The sequence below is a fragment of the Eleutherodactylus coqui genome, chromosome 8, assembly GCF_035609145.1.
Source record: "Eleutherodactylus coqui strain aEleCoq1 chromosome 8, aEleCoq1.hap1, whole genome shotgun sequence".
NCBI classification, from domain to species: domain Eukaryota; kingdom Metazoa; phylum Chordata; class Amphibia; order Anura; family Eleutherodactylidae; genus Eleutherodactylus; species Eleutherodactylus coqui.
In genome coordinates this window covers 139877723-139896144 of record NC_089844.1, presented here as the reverse complement: position 1 = coordinate 139896144, position 18422 = coordinate 139877723, and the positions used below count along the sequence as shown (strand labels likewise).

General features: G+C 46.8%; 1 protein-coding gene across 1 annotated transcript in view; it reads right to left on the bottom strand.

Moving 5' to 3' along the window:
- NHERF2 (NHERF family PDZ scaffold protein 2) overlaps positions 1-18422 on the bottom strand; it is a 99060-nt gene that overhangs the window by 64210 nt on the left and 16428 nt on the right. The window contains exon 2 of the mRNA XM_066576564.1: positions 12553-12789. Coding sequence (XP_066432661.1) covers positions 12553-12789 — 237 coding nt within the window. The remainder of the gene's footprint in view (positions 1-12552; positions 12790-18422) is intronic.

The window sequence follows — 18422 nt, the reverse complement described above, 5'->3', positions numbered from 1 at the left end:
GAAATCAACAGTTGTCCCAGCGAACAGTGAATGGTGGCAGAGGGCCCAAGAAATCGCTTCCAGCCACCCAACTCCATTCACAGTAAACAGGCAGTCGGCATAGATGAAGGACTGCCTGTTCACATGGGGCGAGCATTGTTTGATTGTTTGAGTTTTATGCAAATTATCGTTCGCCATTCAGTCGCTGGTAGCGCTTACACTGAACGATTATCGTTCAGATTCGCATGATCCCGCAATAATCTGAACTAATTGTTCCGTGTAAAAGGGCCCTAAAATAAGTTGTTATAATAAACAAATGATGCATCTTGGGCTGCGGGCCCAGTTGCCATCTTGTATTAGCCTTCAGGTAGCCACATATCCACCTGTTGTCTACAATGGCCACTTGACTTAAAAGGGTTGTCCAGAATTAGAAAAACATGGCTTCTTTCCCCCCAAAAAACAGCACCACACCTGTCCATAGGTTAGTGTGGTATTGAAGCTTGTTCCTTTAAGGTGAATGGGGCTGGGCTGAGGTGCCATACTAGACACAACCTGCGGACAGGTGTGGTGCTGTTTTTGGAAGGAAGCTTGCATGTTCTTCTATTCCTGGATAACCCCTTTAAGGGCTCCCACCCACTGGCGTTTTTTTCTCCACTGCGATGCGATTCTAAAGTTAAAGTCTCTCATTGCAGTGCGAAAAAAACGCAGAAGATAGCTAAAAATCGCTGCGATATCGCCAGTCTTTTCAATAGGGCCCGCGGCAGCAGCACTAGCTCCATTGAAAAGATATGAAGAATGCTGCAGAGTTCTGCCACAGCTGCGACAGCTATGGCAGGAGTTTCCCTCATCCCCGCGGGGACCGCGGGGATGAAGGAATCCTCTGTCACAGCTGTGGCAGAAGCCCGCGGCATGCTATCCCATTGCTTTCAATGCTGCTTTCAATGCTGCCGATCCCATTGAAAGCATTGTTTTCTGACAAGCCCTGCAGAATGATTATCGGAGAAGGGCTTGAAATAGAAGCCCTTCACTGATAATCATTAAAAAGTGGTTAAAAAAATAATAAAAAAGTTACTCACCTCTCCTGCTGGCTCCCCGGCACTGCTGTCCAGCACTTTCAGCAGACGGGGATTTAAAAATCCCCACCTACTGAAAGGGCTGTGCAGATTGGCTGAGGGCTCAGCCAATAGCAGCTAGTGCTTAGCTATTGGCTGAGCCCTCAGCCAATCTGCACAGCCCTTTCAGTAGGCGGGGATTTTTAAATCCCCGTCTACTGAAAGTGCTGGACAGCAGTGCCGGGGAGCCAGCAGGAGAGGTGAGTAACTTTTTTATTATTTTTTTAAACAACTTTTTAATGATTATCAGTGAAGGGCTTCTATTTCAAGCCCTTCTCCGATAATCATTCTGCAGGGCTTGTCAGAAAACACTGCTTTCAATGGGATCGGCAGCAGTGCCGATCCCATTGAAAGCAATGGGATAGCATGCCGCGGACTTCTGCCACAGCTGTCACATCTGCACAGCTGTGGCAGAAGTCCGCGGCATTCTCTATATCTTTTCAATGGGGCTAGCGTTGCTGCCGCTGGCCCCAGTGAAAAGACTGGCGATGTCGCTGCGATATGCCAGCCATTTTCTCGCACTGCTCTGCGAGGGTTTTCACTTACTCTCGCAGCGCAGTGGAGAAAAAAACGCCAGTGGGTGGGAGCCCTTAGTCCTTCAATGCTTCCTTGCCTCTCTTTGTCCTCAATTCACCTGCCAAAGTAATCGGAGACTGACTGGTTGCTACGAAAGAAATGCTTGACAACCCCATTGAAAAGCTGGTTGTTAGGCAATGTGCCCCTAGCAACCAGGCTGCACTAAGTTGTTTGGTGCGGCCCCATTCAAGTTTGGAGACATTTCTGACAAATTGTACTGTATGCCAACCTGGAATGAACGCTTAAAGGGGTTGTCCATGACTGATTTTGGAAGAAAACAGTCATGTTTTTCTAATCCAGGACAGCCCCTGTAAATCAGTTCCATATGAAGGGAACACAAGAGGCGTCTTAAGCAGCAGCAGCGGTTTACAATTATTCCCCCGTCTCCATTCGCAGCCAGGAGACAGGAAACAGGAATCTTCCAAGTGGATCTGCTCCCAGCTCTATCTGCCCTTCCACACGCTCCCCAGCGATGGCCTGTGACACACAGCTGTAATGTGATGAGCGAAGCATAATAAGGGAGCGCACAAATATATATGTATATGTGTTCTCTACTTCCTGTGGGAAAGAGCACATCCCGTATAGAGACAGAACAACACATACAATGATATAGAAACAGAGAGGGGGAGAGAGGGAGAGAGCGAGAAAGAGAGAGAAAGAGAGATACAAGAGAGGGGGAAATAAAAGTGAGAAAGAGAGATATGAGAGATACGAGAAAGAAAGATAGATATGAGAGACAGAAAAATACATGAGAGAAAGATACAAGAGAAATAGAGATATGAGTGATACGAGAAAGAAAGAGAGAGATACAAGAAAGAGATATGAGAGACAGAAAGATACAAGAGAAATAGAGAGATATGAGAGACAGAAAGATACAAGAGAAATAGAGATATGAGTGATACGAGAAAGAAAGAGAGAGAGATACAAGAAAGAGAGATATGAGAGACAGAAAGATACATGAGAGAAAGATACAAGAGAAATAGAGAGATATGAGAGACAGAAAGATACAAGAGAAAGAGATTCGGGAGAGAGCCAGAAAGACACAAGAGAGAGTTATTAGGGAGAAAGTGAGAGAGATACTACCGAGAGATACAATAGAAAGAGATATGAGTGATATAAGAGAGGGAGATACGAGAAACAGAAAGATACATGAGAGAAAGATACAAGGGAAATAGAGAGATATGAGAGACAGAAAGATACAAGGGAAATAGAGAGATACGAGAGACAGAAAGATACAAGAGACAGAGAGATATGAGAGAGAGAGAGAGAGAGAGAGAGAGAGATAGAAGAAAGAAAGAGAGATATGAGAGAGAGAGAGATAGAAGAAAGAAAGAGAGATATGAGAGCCAGAAAGATACAACAGAAATAGAGAGATATGAGAGAGAAAGATACAAGATAAAAAGATACGGGAGAGAGCCAGAAAGACACGAGAGAGAGAGAGAAAGAGAGAGAGAGAGAGAGAGAAAGAGAGAGAGAGAGAGAGCCAGAAAGACACGAGAGAGAGAGAGAGAGAGAGAGACAGAGACAGAGACAGACTAGGGAGAGAGATACTACCGAGAGATACAAGAGAAAGATACGAGTGATACGAGAAACAGAGATACAAGAAAGAGAGGGATATGAGAAAGATACGAGAGACAGATACAAGAGAAATAGAGAGATATGAAATACAGAAAGATGCAAGAAAGAAAGAGAGATATAAGAGATAGAAAGATACAAGAGAAATAGAGATGAGAGAGAAAGAAAGATATGAAAGACAGAGATATGAGGGAGAGATATCCGATAGTACCAGAGATACTTAAAAGCATGAGAGATATGGGAAAGCTAGACAGATATATGGACTGTGTTAGATTAGCTGATCTTAGGGCGTTCTTCTGCAATCGGCAGAGGAATTTGTCACCAAGTGTGTGAATCACTTGCAGCGCCACCACATCAGGCTCATCTAGGATTCTTTATACGGTGGTTTTCTGGCATACTAAAGTCGCTTTACATCAGGCAATTTTCCAAAAAGTAGGCGGGTCCTAGTTTTAGAATGTGTAGGCGTGCACAGCTGGTCAGATCTATTATAGCATACAGCGATAAATTGGCATACATTATAGCCAAACCTACTCTACCTCATAGCTGATGAAGGTTTCCATCTGACACATGGAGGTGCCACCATATATGACACATCTGTCGCTCTTAGCCCAGCATATACTTTACTTAGACCGGTGTCACTCTACGTAAATATGCCCCAATTTGTTGGATGCTCCATGTAGATACTGTCCTCTATGGCTAACAGTGAAGGGTCTTTAACATGGGATCTGCATCGGTTCTCTCAGAATTCCCTGTCTGAAAATAGGTTTCTAAAGCAGACAACACCACGCTGTAAGAACCCCGGACAACAGGTCTCAGAACACGCATGTAGACTATTACAGAGTATTACGTGTCAGCATGTCAGTGTTTATAGATGTTTTATTGAAGCAAGGTATTCTGGCAATGGCAAAAATGCAATAAAACTGTCTCTATGATAAAGGTTTACCCCATCTGCCATAAAGTATTACAGTATAATACAGGGTGTAGTCAAAAAGTCTGATCCCGCGCTAGATCTCAATACTGGTGTCATATATGTAAATAACAATAGTGTGCTTGACTAGATGCACTACACGATGGTATGACGCATTGGCCCCTGGGGGCCCAAAAGATGATTTTCAATTTTGTGTTGTGGCCCCTGTAAGAAAAAGAGAATACAACCCAATTGCAAAGTTGAAGACTAGCATGTAAGAAGCAGAAATCCGCTATCGGCGTCCAAGTCCCATGGTTGAAGTAAGGAAAGCATATTAGAAGTGGCCTCCTTCTGCCACGATATATGGAGTCGTCGTTGGACCTCTGTTCATTCCAGGGACTCTCAACAAAATTCGGTACTGGAATCTCCTGCAGATGACTTCCTGGATGATTGGCCCCCATCGTAGCAGAAGGAGGCCACTTTGAGGGTACTTCCCTTACTTCAGCCATAGCAGTGGTCCCAGGACCAGTACTGAGATCTAGCACTGGATCAGGCTTTTTGCCTACACCCTGTATAGTCCATAATTGTAATGTGTTTGACCTTGAGTCGTCTGGAGACTTTGACTTTTTACAAAAGTTATGGAGGGCAGGCAAGGTTTTTTTTAAACATTTTGATTAAATAGAACTAGGTTTATCTTCAACATTAGATATTGAACTACAGATAAGGGATGGCCATTATTGCTTAAAGTTACCGCAAACCCTCCATGTAACAAGCTTGGTGGGACAAAAGCCCATTACAAAATTCAGGTTCCTACACATACAATGGCTCATGACTCCATCTGGATAAGATCTGTGGTCTGGATCTGCGCCAGTTTTGTGTAAATTTGGATGATAGCCAATAAGGATGTACTTTCACCACAACCGATTATCAGGGTACAGACTAGGTGCACCACCCCATCCTGGGCGGAACTGAAGCCCACTTCTCTTTGATCAAATCTGCCTTGTAAGAACAAAAAAATACAATGAGATGATGGGGCTTTCAGTGGTAGGAAACCATCTATAGGGTGGTCCTAAAGTCTGTCTGGCGGCAACATGGGAGTCGGAGACTTGGATGAAGTGACCAACACCTTTGAATGTGAAGAGACAACCAGCACTGTGCAAGAACGATCGCCAGGTCAACAGGAACACAAAGCAAATAAACATGTTTAATCAGTCATGGGAAACCTTGAAAATTTGGCTAGGAGGAAAGGCACGTTCTGAGAGAGTGATGATGTTCTCAGGCATAAAGTGGAAAGATACGGCGGATGCGGAAAAAAGCTTCACGCTATGTGATAAAAAATTACTACTATACCGAATAGCCACAGTAATTAGGGACCCCCATCGAGGACCTCCTTGCTTAAGCCCTCAGAACCACAGCAATTCAAGTAGGTCATCTAATTCTTCTGCAGGAATATTGGCCCCTGCGGACAGGAAGCTTCTTATAGTTGCTGCAGATAGAGGTCTGAATAGCTGACAGGAAGGGTTCATCGATTCCTACTGCTTATGCCAAATTCTGACTCCCATCAGCAACAGAAATCTGGATCCATCTGACCAGGAGTTGTGCATTCAGACACGTTTGTTGAAGCCCCAGCGTTCTATTTAGCTGCTCTTGACTGCTGACCCCTTTCCTCGCGGCTTTGTTTCCGTCCACAGGATTTCCTTTTGCTAGATACTTTTCCTTCATCACAGCATTCTCCGTATACTCACCACACCGGTACATGAGAGAACCCCACAAGGTTGGCAGTGACATCCCGACACCGGCTAGTCCAGCACCCCCGATGACCAGGCCTCGTTGGAAGTCACTCTGATAGATTTGCCCATCTAAGGTAGTTTCGCACTAAAACTGATCCACAAAAACTTGTCACAAGGGGATTTAATGCTGCACTGTGGGGTCACGGGCCTAACTTCCATAGAGGAAAATTCTAATCATGAAAGGGCTAGGGTCTCTAATAAAAATGGCCATTTTGTGTATATTAACTTCATAACATATAGTGATATATTGGGTTCCATAGTCTTCTATATTTAGAGGATACCTTCTACTCAATAATATTGCCTGGCGAGGAGGTTGGGGGGGGGGGGTGACATTGATTACTGCTGACCTACAGTCTATGGCTTTCTCCATTCCTTCCTTCACATCCCAGCCCATGGCCTCAATTTACTTACATATCACAACTGAGCAGAAGGTCCCCAAAGCATTTGAAGTCTATGGCTTTTGTCCTTACAGGGCAGATGGACCAAACTCCGAGATGGTGCCACACTGGTAGCTCAAAGCATAAGTGAACGAAGAAACTGGCACTTCGGTGCAAACCTCCAAGAAACAAAATCAGAAACGGGTGAACATTGAATCCAACTTCTCTTTTATTCAATTAAAAGCCATCAGTTAAACGTATTTTGGGGTGAAACTCCTTCATTAGTTATGCTGGGATAGGTAGATAGGGGATCCTAATTTAAGGGGATCCTAATTTAAGTGTATCTGTACCCAATAGAAGGCAGCTGTAGCACCGATAGGTGGGGAAGCCTATGTGTCCAAGCCAGGCAGAGAAGTACGGGATCCCTTGCTTTTTACTGCTGGTTTTTAATAAAATAAGAGAGAAGTTGGATTCCATGTCCTCCCCGTTTCTGATTTTTCCTTGGAGGTTTGCGCCGAAATACCAGTTTCTTTGTTCACTTATGCATCCAGTCTGACTACGCTCACCTAACATTCCTATGGTTGGCGGCACTTCCATAAACAGTTTTGTTGGCTCACCCTTAGGCCCTTACCTGCGCTAACACTTAGGGCCAAGGCCCCTATCACAGTTTGGGTTGGTTCCACCCCCGCTATTTCTCTTTCTAACTCTGGTAGCTGAATCACTTTCGGGGCAAGTAGCGCTTCATAACTTTGAGGACCATCTGTTATAAATCAGTAGTTACTAAAGACCCTTTTACACTGCAAGATAAAGAAGAAGAGCGTGCGATCTGCAGTAAAGTAGTAGTTGTAGGTCGTTGGCTTGGCATGCATTTACAGTGAACTATACTTGGGTAGTTTTGATCATTCATTGGATTATAACCGCGCCTCTACTCAAACCTTTTGCCACTTCTTTCTAATCAGCAAATTGTTGTAGCGCCTGTTTATATCGAAGGATTTGCAGTAGACAAACGATGATTTTTAGGTCCACATGAAAAATCCAATCAGCAATGATCTAATGATTTATCACTGATCGCTTGATCGCTGCACAGGTTTACACCTAACAATTATTGTACAAGCCACTCGATCTAACGATTACTCTCATAATAATTGTGCCATGTAAAGGGCCTTGAGAACGGTTGGACCACCAAGAAATATTCAAATCCAGTGGTGGAAGTTTCCTGGATGCATTCTTCATCAGTGTCATCAAAGTAGCAGTAGAAAGTCTCTACCATGACACCCTGAGGGCGAGTTTCTTTCAGTACATGCTCTGTTGACAGCAACAACATCCGGCTGCAGTGCAGAGCGTGTCTATAGTAAGGAATCTCCCCGTGAGAAGAAGAGGCATGACCGAAACATGAGTCGGGAGCAGTCACGTCATGCATCCACTTGTACTGAGTGGGACACAAGAATGTTGTCTTTTTTCCAGGGTGCGTGTGCCATTGTGTGTTACATCTTCCAGTTGAAGGGCGATGGTATCGCAGTGCCATCTGAAGTGTTGGCATGGTAGCTTTACATTACAGTCTATGAAGGTGTGCTGCGGAAGCAGCATCGTCATGAAGCCCACAGTAGTCAAATTGTTGAGATGTTCAAGCGAAGCGTTATATGGTCATATTACCCTCATTATCGAATGTCAATGCAATGCCTGGGGAAAGCAAACCAATAAAGATGGTATCAAAAAGTAAAAAATGATGGTGGACACGCCATGTGCTGTTGTAGAAGATGACCCAGTGCCTCCTCATAGGCAAGTAGAGAAGAGTTGGTAACCAGACCAAGTTTAGCACTGACCCACTAGATGATCCTTCAGCGGTCCTAGGCCCTAACACAAAAAAGAGCCCAGACCACCCAACAGAAGACGACACATTTTGAGCCAATCACTTGCTACTCACAAATAAAATTATGTTCTGTATTGATGGACAGTCAGGTCTCTAAATTATTTCCTCAGGTGGATCCCATGTACCCAAGTCTGACTCTTGAGTGGTCTGCCATTCATTGCTCATGTTTGTTGGTCCAACAGTCTGACTAACGACCAAATCGGTTTAGAAGTGTTTTTGGTTTTGAATATTAAATTGGGAAAAGGATTGGGACGCCCCGGGAGGTCTCATTTCTGTCTTGTCATAAAGCCATCTGGCAGCTGTTTTTGTCCCCACTCTATGGCAAGCTTAGAGGCGTTCTACCCGAATATCAAGTTATTCCACACGATAGGGGATAATTTGCCAATCAGTGGGGGTCTTACCACTGAGAATGAGAATGGGGGTCACATGTCACCTGTCCTCCTCACTGCAGAGTTACTGCACCCCCCACAGTGAGGAGGAGACTGAATGGAGCACCAGTCGCCTACCCTAACGATACGCCATTACTTTCAGAGACTGGAAAACCCTTTCAAAGAACTTCCTACTTCTAGGACTACTCTTATACAGGCCACATAAAGCCTGTGTCAACCCGTTCTGTAACCACCATCCCGGTGCCATACTTCCTTTCGATATTTACCTGCGTCTCATCATTTTTGATCTTCGCATCCCCGTACGGTTCGCACACAGAAATATAAAGTAAGATGAAAAGCACAGGATATAATTGCAATTAACGATGAAACAAGATCCGGCGCTTGCCGTGTTCCTGGATAATTAGTGTGATTTGTACAATGAACGTATTACCGTTTAGCCTTGGCAGGAGGATGCGGAACCTAACAAGCATGACAATTAGGAAACGGGGGAAAGAAATGAACGTGGAAAGGTGAAATGGAAAGTGAAATGCTACCGTCTTGTGTATACAGCTCCTATGTGGAGAAAGTTACCCCTAAAGGGAACCTTTCACCAACTACACGCACAAAACCAAGTTGTGGTGCTCATAGTTTAGGCTATGTGGAGTGACGCTGGTGTGCGTTCGCTGACTTCGCGGGAGGTATACCACAGGAACAGGGGATGGGGTGAGCATGCCGCCATGTCACCTCAACTATAAGCACCATAACGTAGTGTATCTGCGTGTATAAGCAGGCTGCCTGAACGAACTCGGATAGCGCTCACACGTTCACTCATTCAAACGAGAAATCGGCTTGTCGAAACGGACCCTTAAAGGTGACAACGTGCGGCAAAATTTTGGCATAAACGACTCCAATCAATACGGGGTATAAGGTTTCTGAGGAAGAGCAACGGTACGTGTGATCCTAAGGGATCTCATTCGTTAATTAGAGCCAGCAGTAATCATTTCGCAGTGCTGGACGCCACTAAACTCCCTTCCTTTTTTTACATCCTATAGAAGCCTATGGCCTCTTTCACACGTGCGTGTTTACACTGGCCAAAAAACACGTGCATGGAAAAAAGTTGCAGGCGAAAACTTGCGTTTTCTCGCCCATTCAGAAAACTATCTGCGGGGAGCAGCAATCCCCCGTTTGGCATAAATTCCCAACAGGGCTTCTAAGTTAGTTGCAAAAAAATGCTTGTGTGAGTACGGTCTAAGGCTTAAAGTCCTGAATGACCGAGACTGACCCTCACCTCTACGCCGAGCTGCTGGCGTTTGCATCCAAGGCACGCAGCCAATATGGACACTATAATAAGGCAAATAACTGCGGCACGGAGGGCAATGACCATCGAGAGGCCCTGAATTCTCGTGTTGGGAACCTTTATGGCTTTCAATCGATGTTCTTGCTATGCTCAGATTGATGGTGGTGTATAAGCACAACCTCAGCAGCTGAGTATATGGAGAGCTGATATCTAGGCTATTGCTCTGACTCCCCTATGCTTTAGGGCGAGCACCCACTGGCGTTTTTTTACCTGCGTTTTGCGTTTTGCGTTTTTCCTGCACAGGCATAGAGATAACATGTGTTCCTGTCCACTGGCGTTTTTTTTGCGTTGCGTTTGCGTTTTTAACATAGGAACTGTCAGTTGCATATGTGTCCCTATTTTTCTCCTAATGCACCCATGAATGTCAATGGAAATTAACGCAAAACGCCGCGAAAACGCCGCGAAAAACGCCGCGAAAAACGCGCGGAAAAAACGCGAGAAACGCGGCGAAAACGCTGCGTTTTTTTCCCGCGGAGAACGCAAACGCCAGTGGGTGCTCGCCCTTACACTGCCACTCGCTGCACTCAGACTGGCTGCTGTGTATAAGCAAGTGTGTGGGGAGTTGCTATCCATTACGGCAGTGTACCCCAAGCCGGGACTCTTTAGCTGTTGCAAAACTACAACTCCCAGCATGCCATGTGTGGCCGTCAAGGCATGATTGGTGTTGTAGCTCTGCAATAGCTGGATTGCCACTGATTGGGGAGCGTTGCAAGGAGGGGATGATAAGCTATAAGGCCCCATGCACACGGGTGGGTCGGATTCTGCATGTGGGAGCCCGCAGCGGAATCTGACCCTGTGCCCAGCGTGTACATGAATTTTCATTGTCTTTTCTGTACTGCGGATGGTCCACACGGCTCGCCGTTTGGACATGCGTGATGCCGATTTTTTAAAAAACTTCTGCTTTTCCCGCGGAATCCGTGGCCCGTCCACTCAGATTCCGTCAGCAAAATGGAGAATGCTGCGATTTTTCATCCGCAAGCAGAAACCGCACTTGTTTCCGCTCGTGTGCGTAAAAAAAAAAAAAAAACAGTCGGTATTCGCTGCGGAATCCATAGGCGATCGCTTGCTCCGGATTCCACAATTCCAATCCGCCTGCGTTCTTTCACCCTAACTAACTCTTCAGATTAAACTCAGCGCCAAACAGCACTGCTGGCGAGCATCACCTAATAATTTACCGTGCCGCCATATGCCATCATACAGTCGCCAGCGGGTCCTGAGCATAAACATATTACACAACTATTTTGTGTCGTCGCTGGTCGCTTCAGTTCCTTTACGTAAAGCTGCTTTTACACGGAACGATCAGGGTTAAAAAAAAAATCGTTGTAATTTGAACGCTAATCTTCACACGGCCAATGATCGAACGATGAAAGATGATGTGTTCAATTATCGTTCCTTTCTTGCGAGCCTGAAAATCATCGTTGGGTCGTTCGCTAATCGCTCAGTTTAAACAGCGATCGTCCCTACGTGTAAAAGAACCCCAAGAGTCACGCGGCTCCCCCCATCCTGCACGCTCAGCTCTGCTTCACGTCACTGGGGCATTTCAAGGCTCCAAACTGTGCAACAAATCCCAAACTACAATGAAGCTGGGGAGTGGAGACAGCCCCCCATCGGAAGGCAGAGGCCCCCGGCAGTGGCGCAGCTTGGACTACGGCCCTAATGCCTCCCTCATTAGCAGGCAGCGCTACCAATCATCTCGCTGCTTTGTTCGCCAGTTTAGAGCATTGACAGTGCATGCCATCGTCCAGCCGGACACCAACTCTTCTGCATCTATTGCAGCCCTTCCAGGGGGGCAGGGGCGCAGCTCACCCCTCCCTCACAGAAGTCACTTTCCACTATACACCCCATTCACATTCTGCCTCACTATACTAATGGCAGGCTTCTTGGGAGTGGCGGCGGTTGGAGGAAGGAAGCATCCTCCACCTTAAAAGGGTTGGCCATGGAAAAGTAGGCCGCCTCTGTCGCAGAATCACACTCTTAAGAAATCTGCCTTGGTTGCCCATAGCAACCAATTAGAGCGCAGCTTTCATTTCTTATACGACTGAGGTAAAATGAAAGCTGCGCTGTGATTGGTTGCTATGGGCAACAAAGAAAGTCTTAACGTTGCAGTCTTGATAAATGAGGCCCATACTGTTCAGTAGATGTGTGCCGCATTCTTTTTGTCTAGGGCCCACTCCGGTCGTCTCACCTTACAGCATTCTCACTCCGTCTTACAAATGGCTGCCGGTCCAGGGACACATGATGCGCCCGCGTCCATCAGCGCCTCCTATTGAGATATGTGCGGGTCCCTATTCGTTCAGCTTCCAGGAGGGACATGGCAGAGAATGTCTCATGGGAAATGCTAATGAATAGGGGTTGCATCAACTGCCCCTCTATTAGCAGTCGTTTGTAGGCCGGAGTGATGGCGGTTTTCAGGAAGACGACTTGGATGGTGAAGGGGCGTGGCTTAAGAAAAAAAATGGAACACGGGATAGAAGTACTGAATACTGTGTATCATGCGTTCTATGTATGGTGTGCCCGCGCCAAACTGAGGACGGAGCAAGAGAGTGACGCCATTCCTGACTGAGAGGCATAGACGTCCTTCATGGGCTGACCGGTACATATGGAGGCCGTGGACATCGTACGGTCCGGCTGGTTCTCTTACCTGCTTGCCATTCTCTGTGCTGTGGTTATTCTGCAGCTGGTCCTCAAGGCTCGTGTCTTCCTTCGTCTTCCATATCTCGCCATTGTTGTTCCCCACCAACGGGGAGGACGGGGCGCTTGAGTTAGGTTGGGATTCAGGGTGCGAACTGGTCTGCGATAGGCGCCGGTACTCATCCGCTTCTCTGTCTACGACCAGCAACCGCGTTTCGTTCTCTATGGCTTTAATACGTTGCACCACCTGAGCGGAAGAAAAAAAGCTTCACGTTACTACGGCGGCAGAGGGATCCGTTATGGACCATTTCCGGAAGTTCCTCTCTATAAGCAAAATGCATTTCTACCTTTAATCCCACAAGTCCACTTTTAACTTAGTCCATCCTGAATTCTTTCCAGTGGCCCTATATTAGCCACATGGGCTGGATCCCCTCTTTCCAGCGGCCCTATACTAGCCACATGGGCTGGATCCCCTCTTTCCAGCGGCCCTATACTAGCCACATGGGCTGGATCCCCTCTTTCCAGTGGCCCTATACTAGCCACATGGGCTGGATCCCCTCTTTCCAGTGGCCCTATACTAGCCACATGGGCTGGATCCCCTCTTTCCAGTGGCCCTATACTAGCCACATGGGCTGGATCCCCTCTTTCCAGTGGCCCTATACTAGCCACATGGGCTGGATCCCCTCTTTCCAGTGGCCCTATACTAGCCACATGGGCTGGATCCCCTCTTTCCAGTGGCCCTATACTAGCCACATAGGCTTCATCCCCTCTTTCCAGTGGCCCTATACTAGCCACATGGGCTGGATCCCCTCTTTCCAGTGGCCCTATACTAGCCACATGGGCTGGATCCCCTCTTTCCAGTGGCCCTATACTAGCCACATGGGCTGGATCCCCTCTTTCCAGTGGCCCTATACTAGCCACATGGACTGCCTCTCTTTTACATCAGCCCTTGCTGTTCAGGTTTTCCGCCTTTGTCATTAAACAAAAATGTGGCCATTCACTGACAGCAAGCAGAAGTGGAGATAAATTATAAAGTATATTACAAAGTTGCAGTACTTTTTATTACACTTTAAAGAGGTTTTCCAGGGAAATCGTACTGATGACCTAAACTCATGATAGGTCATCAATAGTTGATTAGCAGGATCTGCCATAGAGGATCTTCGTCACTCAGCTAATTGGGTGCCTGCTGTTAGTGCCGCAATACACAGGGGTCAGAGTGGAAGCACTTATCTCCAACCCCTGTATAGTGGCCAGCTCTTGTAACTGCAGGCGCAGCTCCCATTGATTTCGATGAGCCTGCAATTATGAGCGGCAGCCAATACACCGGGTCGGAGCAGCAGCTTCTGCTCCGACCCCTGTGCTCTGCGGCACTGACAGCAGGCGCCAGATCAGCTGATCAATCAGGTTCCTTAGCGGCAGACCGCAGCCAATCAACTACTGATGAACTATCATGAGGATAGATCATTAATAGTACTTCCCTGGAAAATCCGTCTAATTCCATAAAACCATCAGAACCTCTAAGGAGTTATTGACACGCTGGATTTCTCTGCCGGCTGAGGCTGACCCTGCGGATTTGCACTTTGAAATGCTGTAGATCTACATCCGACTGTAGCCACTTTAAATCCGGGCGCAGCCACCCAACATGGTTTCTATATGGAAGTCATGTCAAGAATTGACATGTCAGCTCTTTCTTAGCGCAACACTAATATTGTATCCGCATGCCGAAAAATCCTCCGCATATGAAAATAATGAGACGCAGAAAGTATGCCAATTCCGGCACGGTATCAGCGCTGCCATTCCGCCATGTGAATAAGGCATTAAACTGCTGTGCCAAGATAGAAAGTCATCCCCTATATATAGGATATAGGGAATCTGCCTTATCAGTGTGGGCCTGGTGCATCCAGGAACGGGCAGAGCGCCAGTCGAATGGAGTGGTGGTGTACATGTTCGACTCTTGGTCCAATCATGCGTGATCAGTGGGGGTCCCAGCAGTCAAACCCGCTAATAAGAATATATCGCCTACGCTATGGATAGGGAATAACTTTCTATCTTGGCCCAACCCTTTTAAAGCAGCAGCCTATAGGTTCACCCATAGGGAAGCATACACATGGCGGACCACCCAGCCACACAGGTGCCAGGCCCAGTGTCGTTTTTCAAGGACAGCACATAAGAATTGGCTTTCATCTTGATAGCATCTTAGCATATAACTTTGTTTACACAGAGTTAAGGGCAGAAGAATACCCCTGAGGGTCCATGAGAGCCCACACACCCATACTTATTTATGGAAAAGTTTTCTTGGGGACAATGATCATTGTTCTCCACGTTTGGGCACTCGGCCCATTACAAGGGTTCTCACCGCTCGGTTCCCTGAAAAGTAGGACAGAAGTTCAGAGGAAAAAAGTTTGCCAGAAACTTCTGAGCATCTCAGTCATTGAAGTTTTAAAGAAGCACTCTAGGCAAGATTCATAGACTGTGCTTCTTTCTAGACCAGGGGTGACACTCCGGCCCCTCCGGCCCTGCACAGTGCCAGCATCAGTTCTATCCGGAGTCTTCATTTAGTCATTGGCCGATCCTTTATTATTTTACTTTGCATGCTGACGTCACCAGGAAGCTCGTTTCTTTGCCCGCGGCTGCTGACGGCATAGCTATGTCCCAATTCCTCAATGCCTGATTATATCTATACAATAAGGATTAGACACCTGAGAATGTCAGGTGAGTGTGTGCCAGCTGGGCAACCTCTCAACAATGCCAGCTTTTGCCCAGCTGAGAAACTGGGTTACAATCCTCGTATTGTAGAAATAAATTTTAAAGGGGAAGTCAGCCTTTTGTCACAAGATTTATGCAGTGGGGGTCTCTGTGCCTTGTGATGCCCACCTATTGCTAGAATGAAGTGGGCAAGGCACTCATCCAAGTGTCAGAATCTCCCATTCAGTGCAACTTAATGCTCTGTCCAATCATCCTAGATCATGAATGGCATCCCAAAACTACAGTTTAGACTGACACACAGTAGCATTAAACCTCCATGTATTATCTTTTAGGATAAGGAGCTATAGAAATGCTCATCTTGATCTCCCTGGTGCATGAATATGATCCCATAACTTCAGCTGAGGACGGATTCACACGGGCCAGCGCAATATCGTACTTGCCAACGTGCGTTTTTCACTTGGATGTGAGCGTATTTCGCTCACGCTTCTGTGGAATTGCAATCCTCAGGTGCATGTTGGTTGCGTGTCAAAGGATCGCACATGTTTCCCATTGCTTTCAATGTGAAACATCGTAGTCGTGTGCACATCACACGGTATACGAGTGCATGCAATGTCTTTAAAGGTCCCATTGAAAACAGTGGGCGAGGGGTTCCGAGGGAACGTCAAAAGATAGAACATGCTGCGATTTTTTTCCTAGTAGCATCGCTGTGAGGGAAAAAGATGGCTCATGTGAATAAGTCAATTCAAAAGAACGGAGTTAATATTCATGCGAGTTTTGTGCATCTCGGAAGGCATAAATCTTGCGCAAGATTCTTGCCTGTGTGAATGTAGCCTGAGGCTGCCTGTCCACGGGCGGGTTCGCATTGCGTTCCCGGCAGCAATAATCCGGCCGTGGGGAACGCAATGCAGGCTTTTCATAGCGATTCTCCACTTGCGGGTAGAATTATCCACACTGTTCTATACTGATCCGTGAAACGCACACTCCATGGATGACAACATAGTGTTTAATGGATCCATAGGCTATAGTGGGTTAAACGCAGTCAAACAATGTATAGGTTTGAGTAGGTTTAGCAGGGCATACCTTTCTGTGCGCTTTTTTGTGGGGTCTAAAAAGCGTAGCCATTTACGCATTTCTGTTCCCCCCCCTAAAAACAACACATGTATGGAAATGAATATATATACTATGGAAAGTGGATGGAAATGCATGGCTGTATGTTTTCCGTGATCAAACGCCTCAGGCACGTGCCCGCTGCCGGCAACCCTGCATACCTCTCAGAAGTACCTCTTCTGTACTGCGGATGTGCCACTGGCGCACACACGCAGTGCAGATCTTCCCCCGCCGTCACCTAGGCGATGACGCGGATCTGCAACACTTCGGAGATTCGCATTCTAGGAGTGCCGCGCGAGGAATGTCTTCTATGGATTTCAATGGAAGTCGTCCCTGCGTATCCGCTCTGAAAATAGAGCATGCTGCAATTTTATTTCACCACGCAGCAGCTGCAAATAAAATCTGCTGGTGGGCACATTAAGCAGCCGATCGCCTGCTGACAAGAGCGGAATCCGCTGCCCACTTTGCCCTGTGTGCATGAGGCCTTAAAAAAAAGTGTTGAACTACCCAAATTTATTGAAAAAAAAAAAAGTTTGCAACGAAAAATGTAGATAATTTTCATATCAAAAACGGATCAAAACGGATCAGAATATCAAAATACCGCACGTTCTATTATGTAGAAAGCCTGCGTTTTTACACTTCTTTTCATGTACGTTTCTTACATACGTGAAAGTGCCACTATGGACGAGCCCTGAGACTGATATACAGACGGGCCTTCTTCGCACGGGTGCATGATGCCATTAGGCACAGGTCCTAGAGCCATGATTAGCCCTGTCCTCCTAGTATATGAATGCACTCTCGGGTAAGACTGGCATACAGATGGGCGTCTCCTTGCATATTGCGCACCCGCAGTGACTTACACGCAGGTGAACGAACCCATTGAAATCCGTGTGAATCTAGCCTAAAGACTGACATTCAGAAAGGCAGCATACGGCCTGTATCATATGGGCGTATGCATATTCACGTGCTGCATTTTTGATGAATTGGCGTTTCGTATCTGCATGCACAAGTGCGATTTCTACTGTACTTTTTGCGCACACAAAAAAAGGCACCGACGCTCTCAGCCAATGAAATGGCCAATTAGTTTCATGAGTTGAAAATGCGTTCTTCCCCTGCGCAAATGCCAGGAAAGTAGAACATGCTGCGCATTTGTTTGTGCGACCGCCAAATACGTGCGTGTGAACAAATCCGTTGAAATCAATGGATTCTCTTCTCCGTGTATTGCGCACGCAAATATGCCCGTGTGACCCAGGCCTTATAGAAGAGAGGGAGGAGCGAGAGGAACTGTAACTCTGCAGCACCATATGACGTATATACCATTCAGGACTTGCAACAAGCCGAGTGATAAAAGTTTTGCGCCATCATAGCCATAAATAGAAGGGAACATATAAAAACTAGAGATAAGCGAGTGTACTCGGCCACGCCCCTTTTTCGCCCGAGCGCCGCGATTTTCGAGTACTTCCGTACTCGGGCGAAAAGATTCGGGGGGCGCCGTGGGTGAGTGGGGGGTTGCAGCGGGGAGTGGAGGGGAGAGGGAGAGAGAGAGGGCTCCCCCCTGTTCCCCGCTGCTACCCCGTGCTCCGCCACGCCTCCCCCCGCCCCCTGGCGCCCCCCGAATCTTTTCACCCGAGTACGGAAGTACTTGAAAATTGCGGTGCTCGATCGAGTAATTACTCGAAACGAGTAGATTCGCTCATCTCTAATAGAAACACAACACAAGTCTATTCTGAAGGCATCATGGCCGCCCGGCATAAGCAGGCCTTTGTTTGGAGTGACCGCTCCACTTTCCACTGCCGGAGGGTAAAAAGCGAAAAAAAACACAATAACCGAACATAAAATAGGCGTAAGAAAAGAGAAATCCAACGTCCCGGAAAGTGAAATGGCAATGACGGAACCGAAGACAATGTAACTCAGAGATCAGTGACAATGAACACAATGCGAGGGTTATATCACTGACAGTGACACGAGCAGACACAATGTGGCACCGCCCCTTAACCCCTTCCCTGGCGCTGTTTACAGGGGACACGCTGGTCCTACTATATATTCGGGACGGTCTGTACGAGCAGC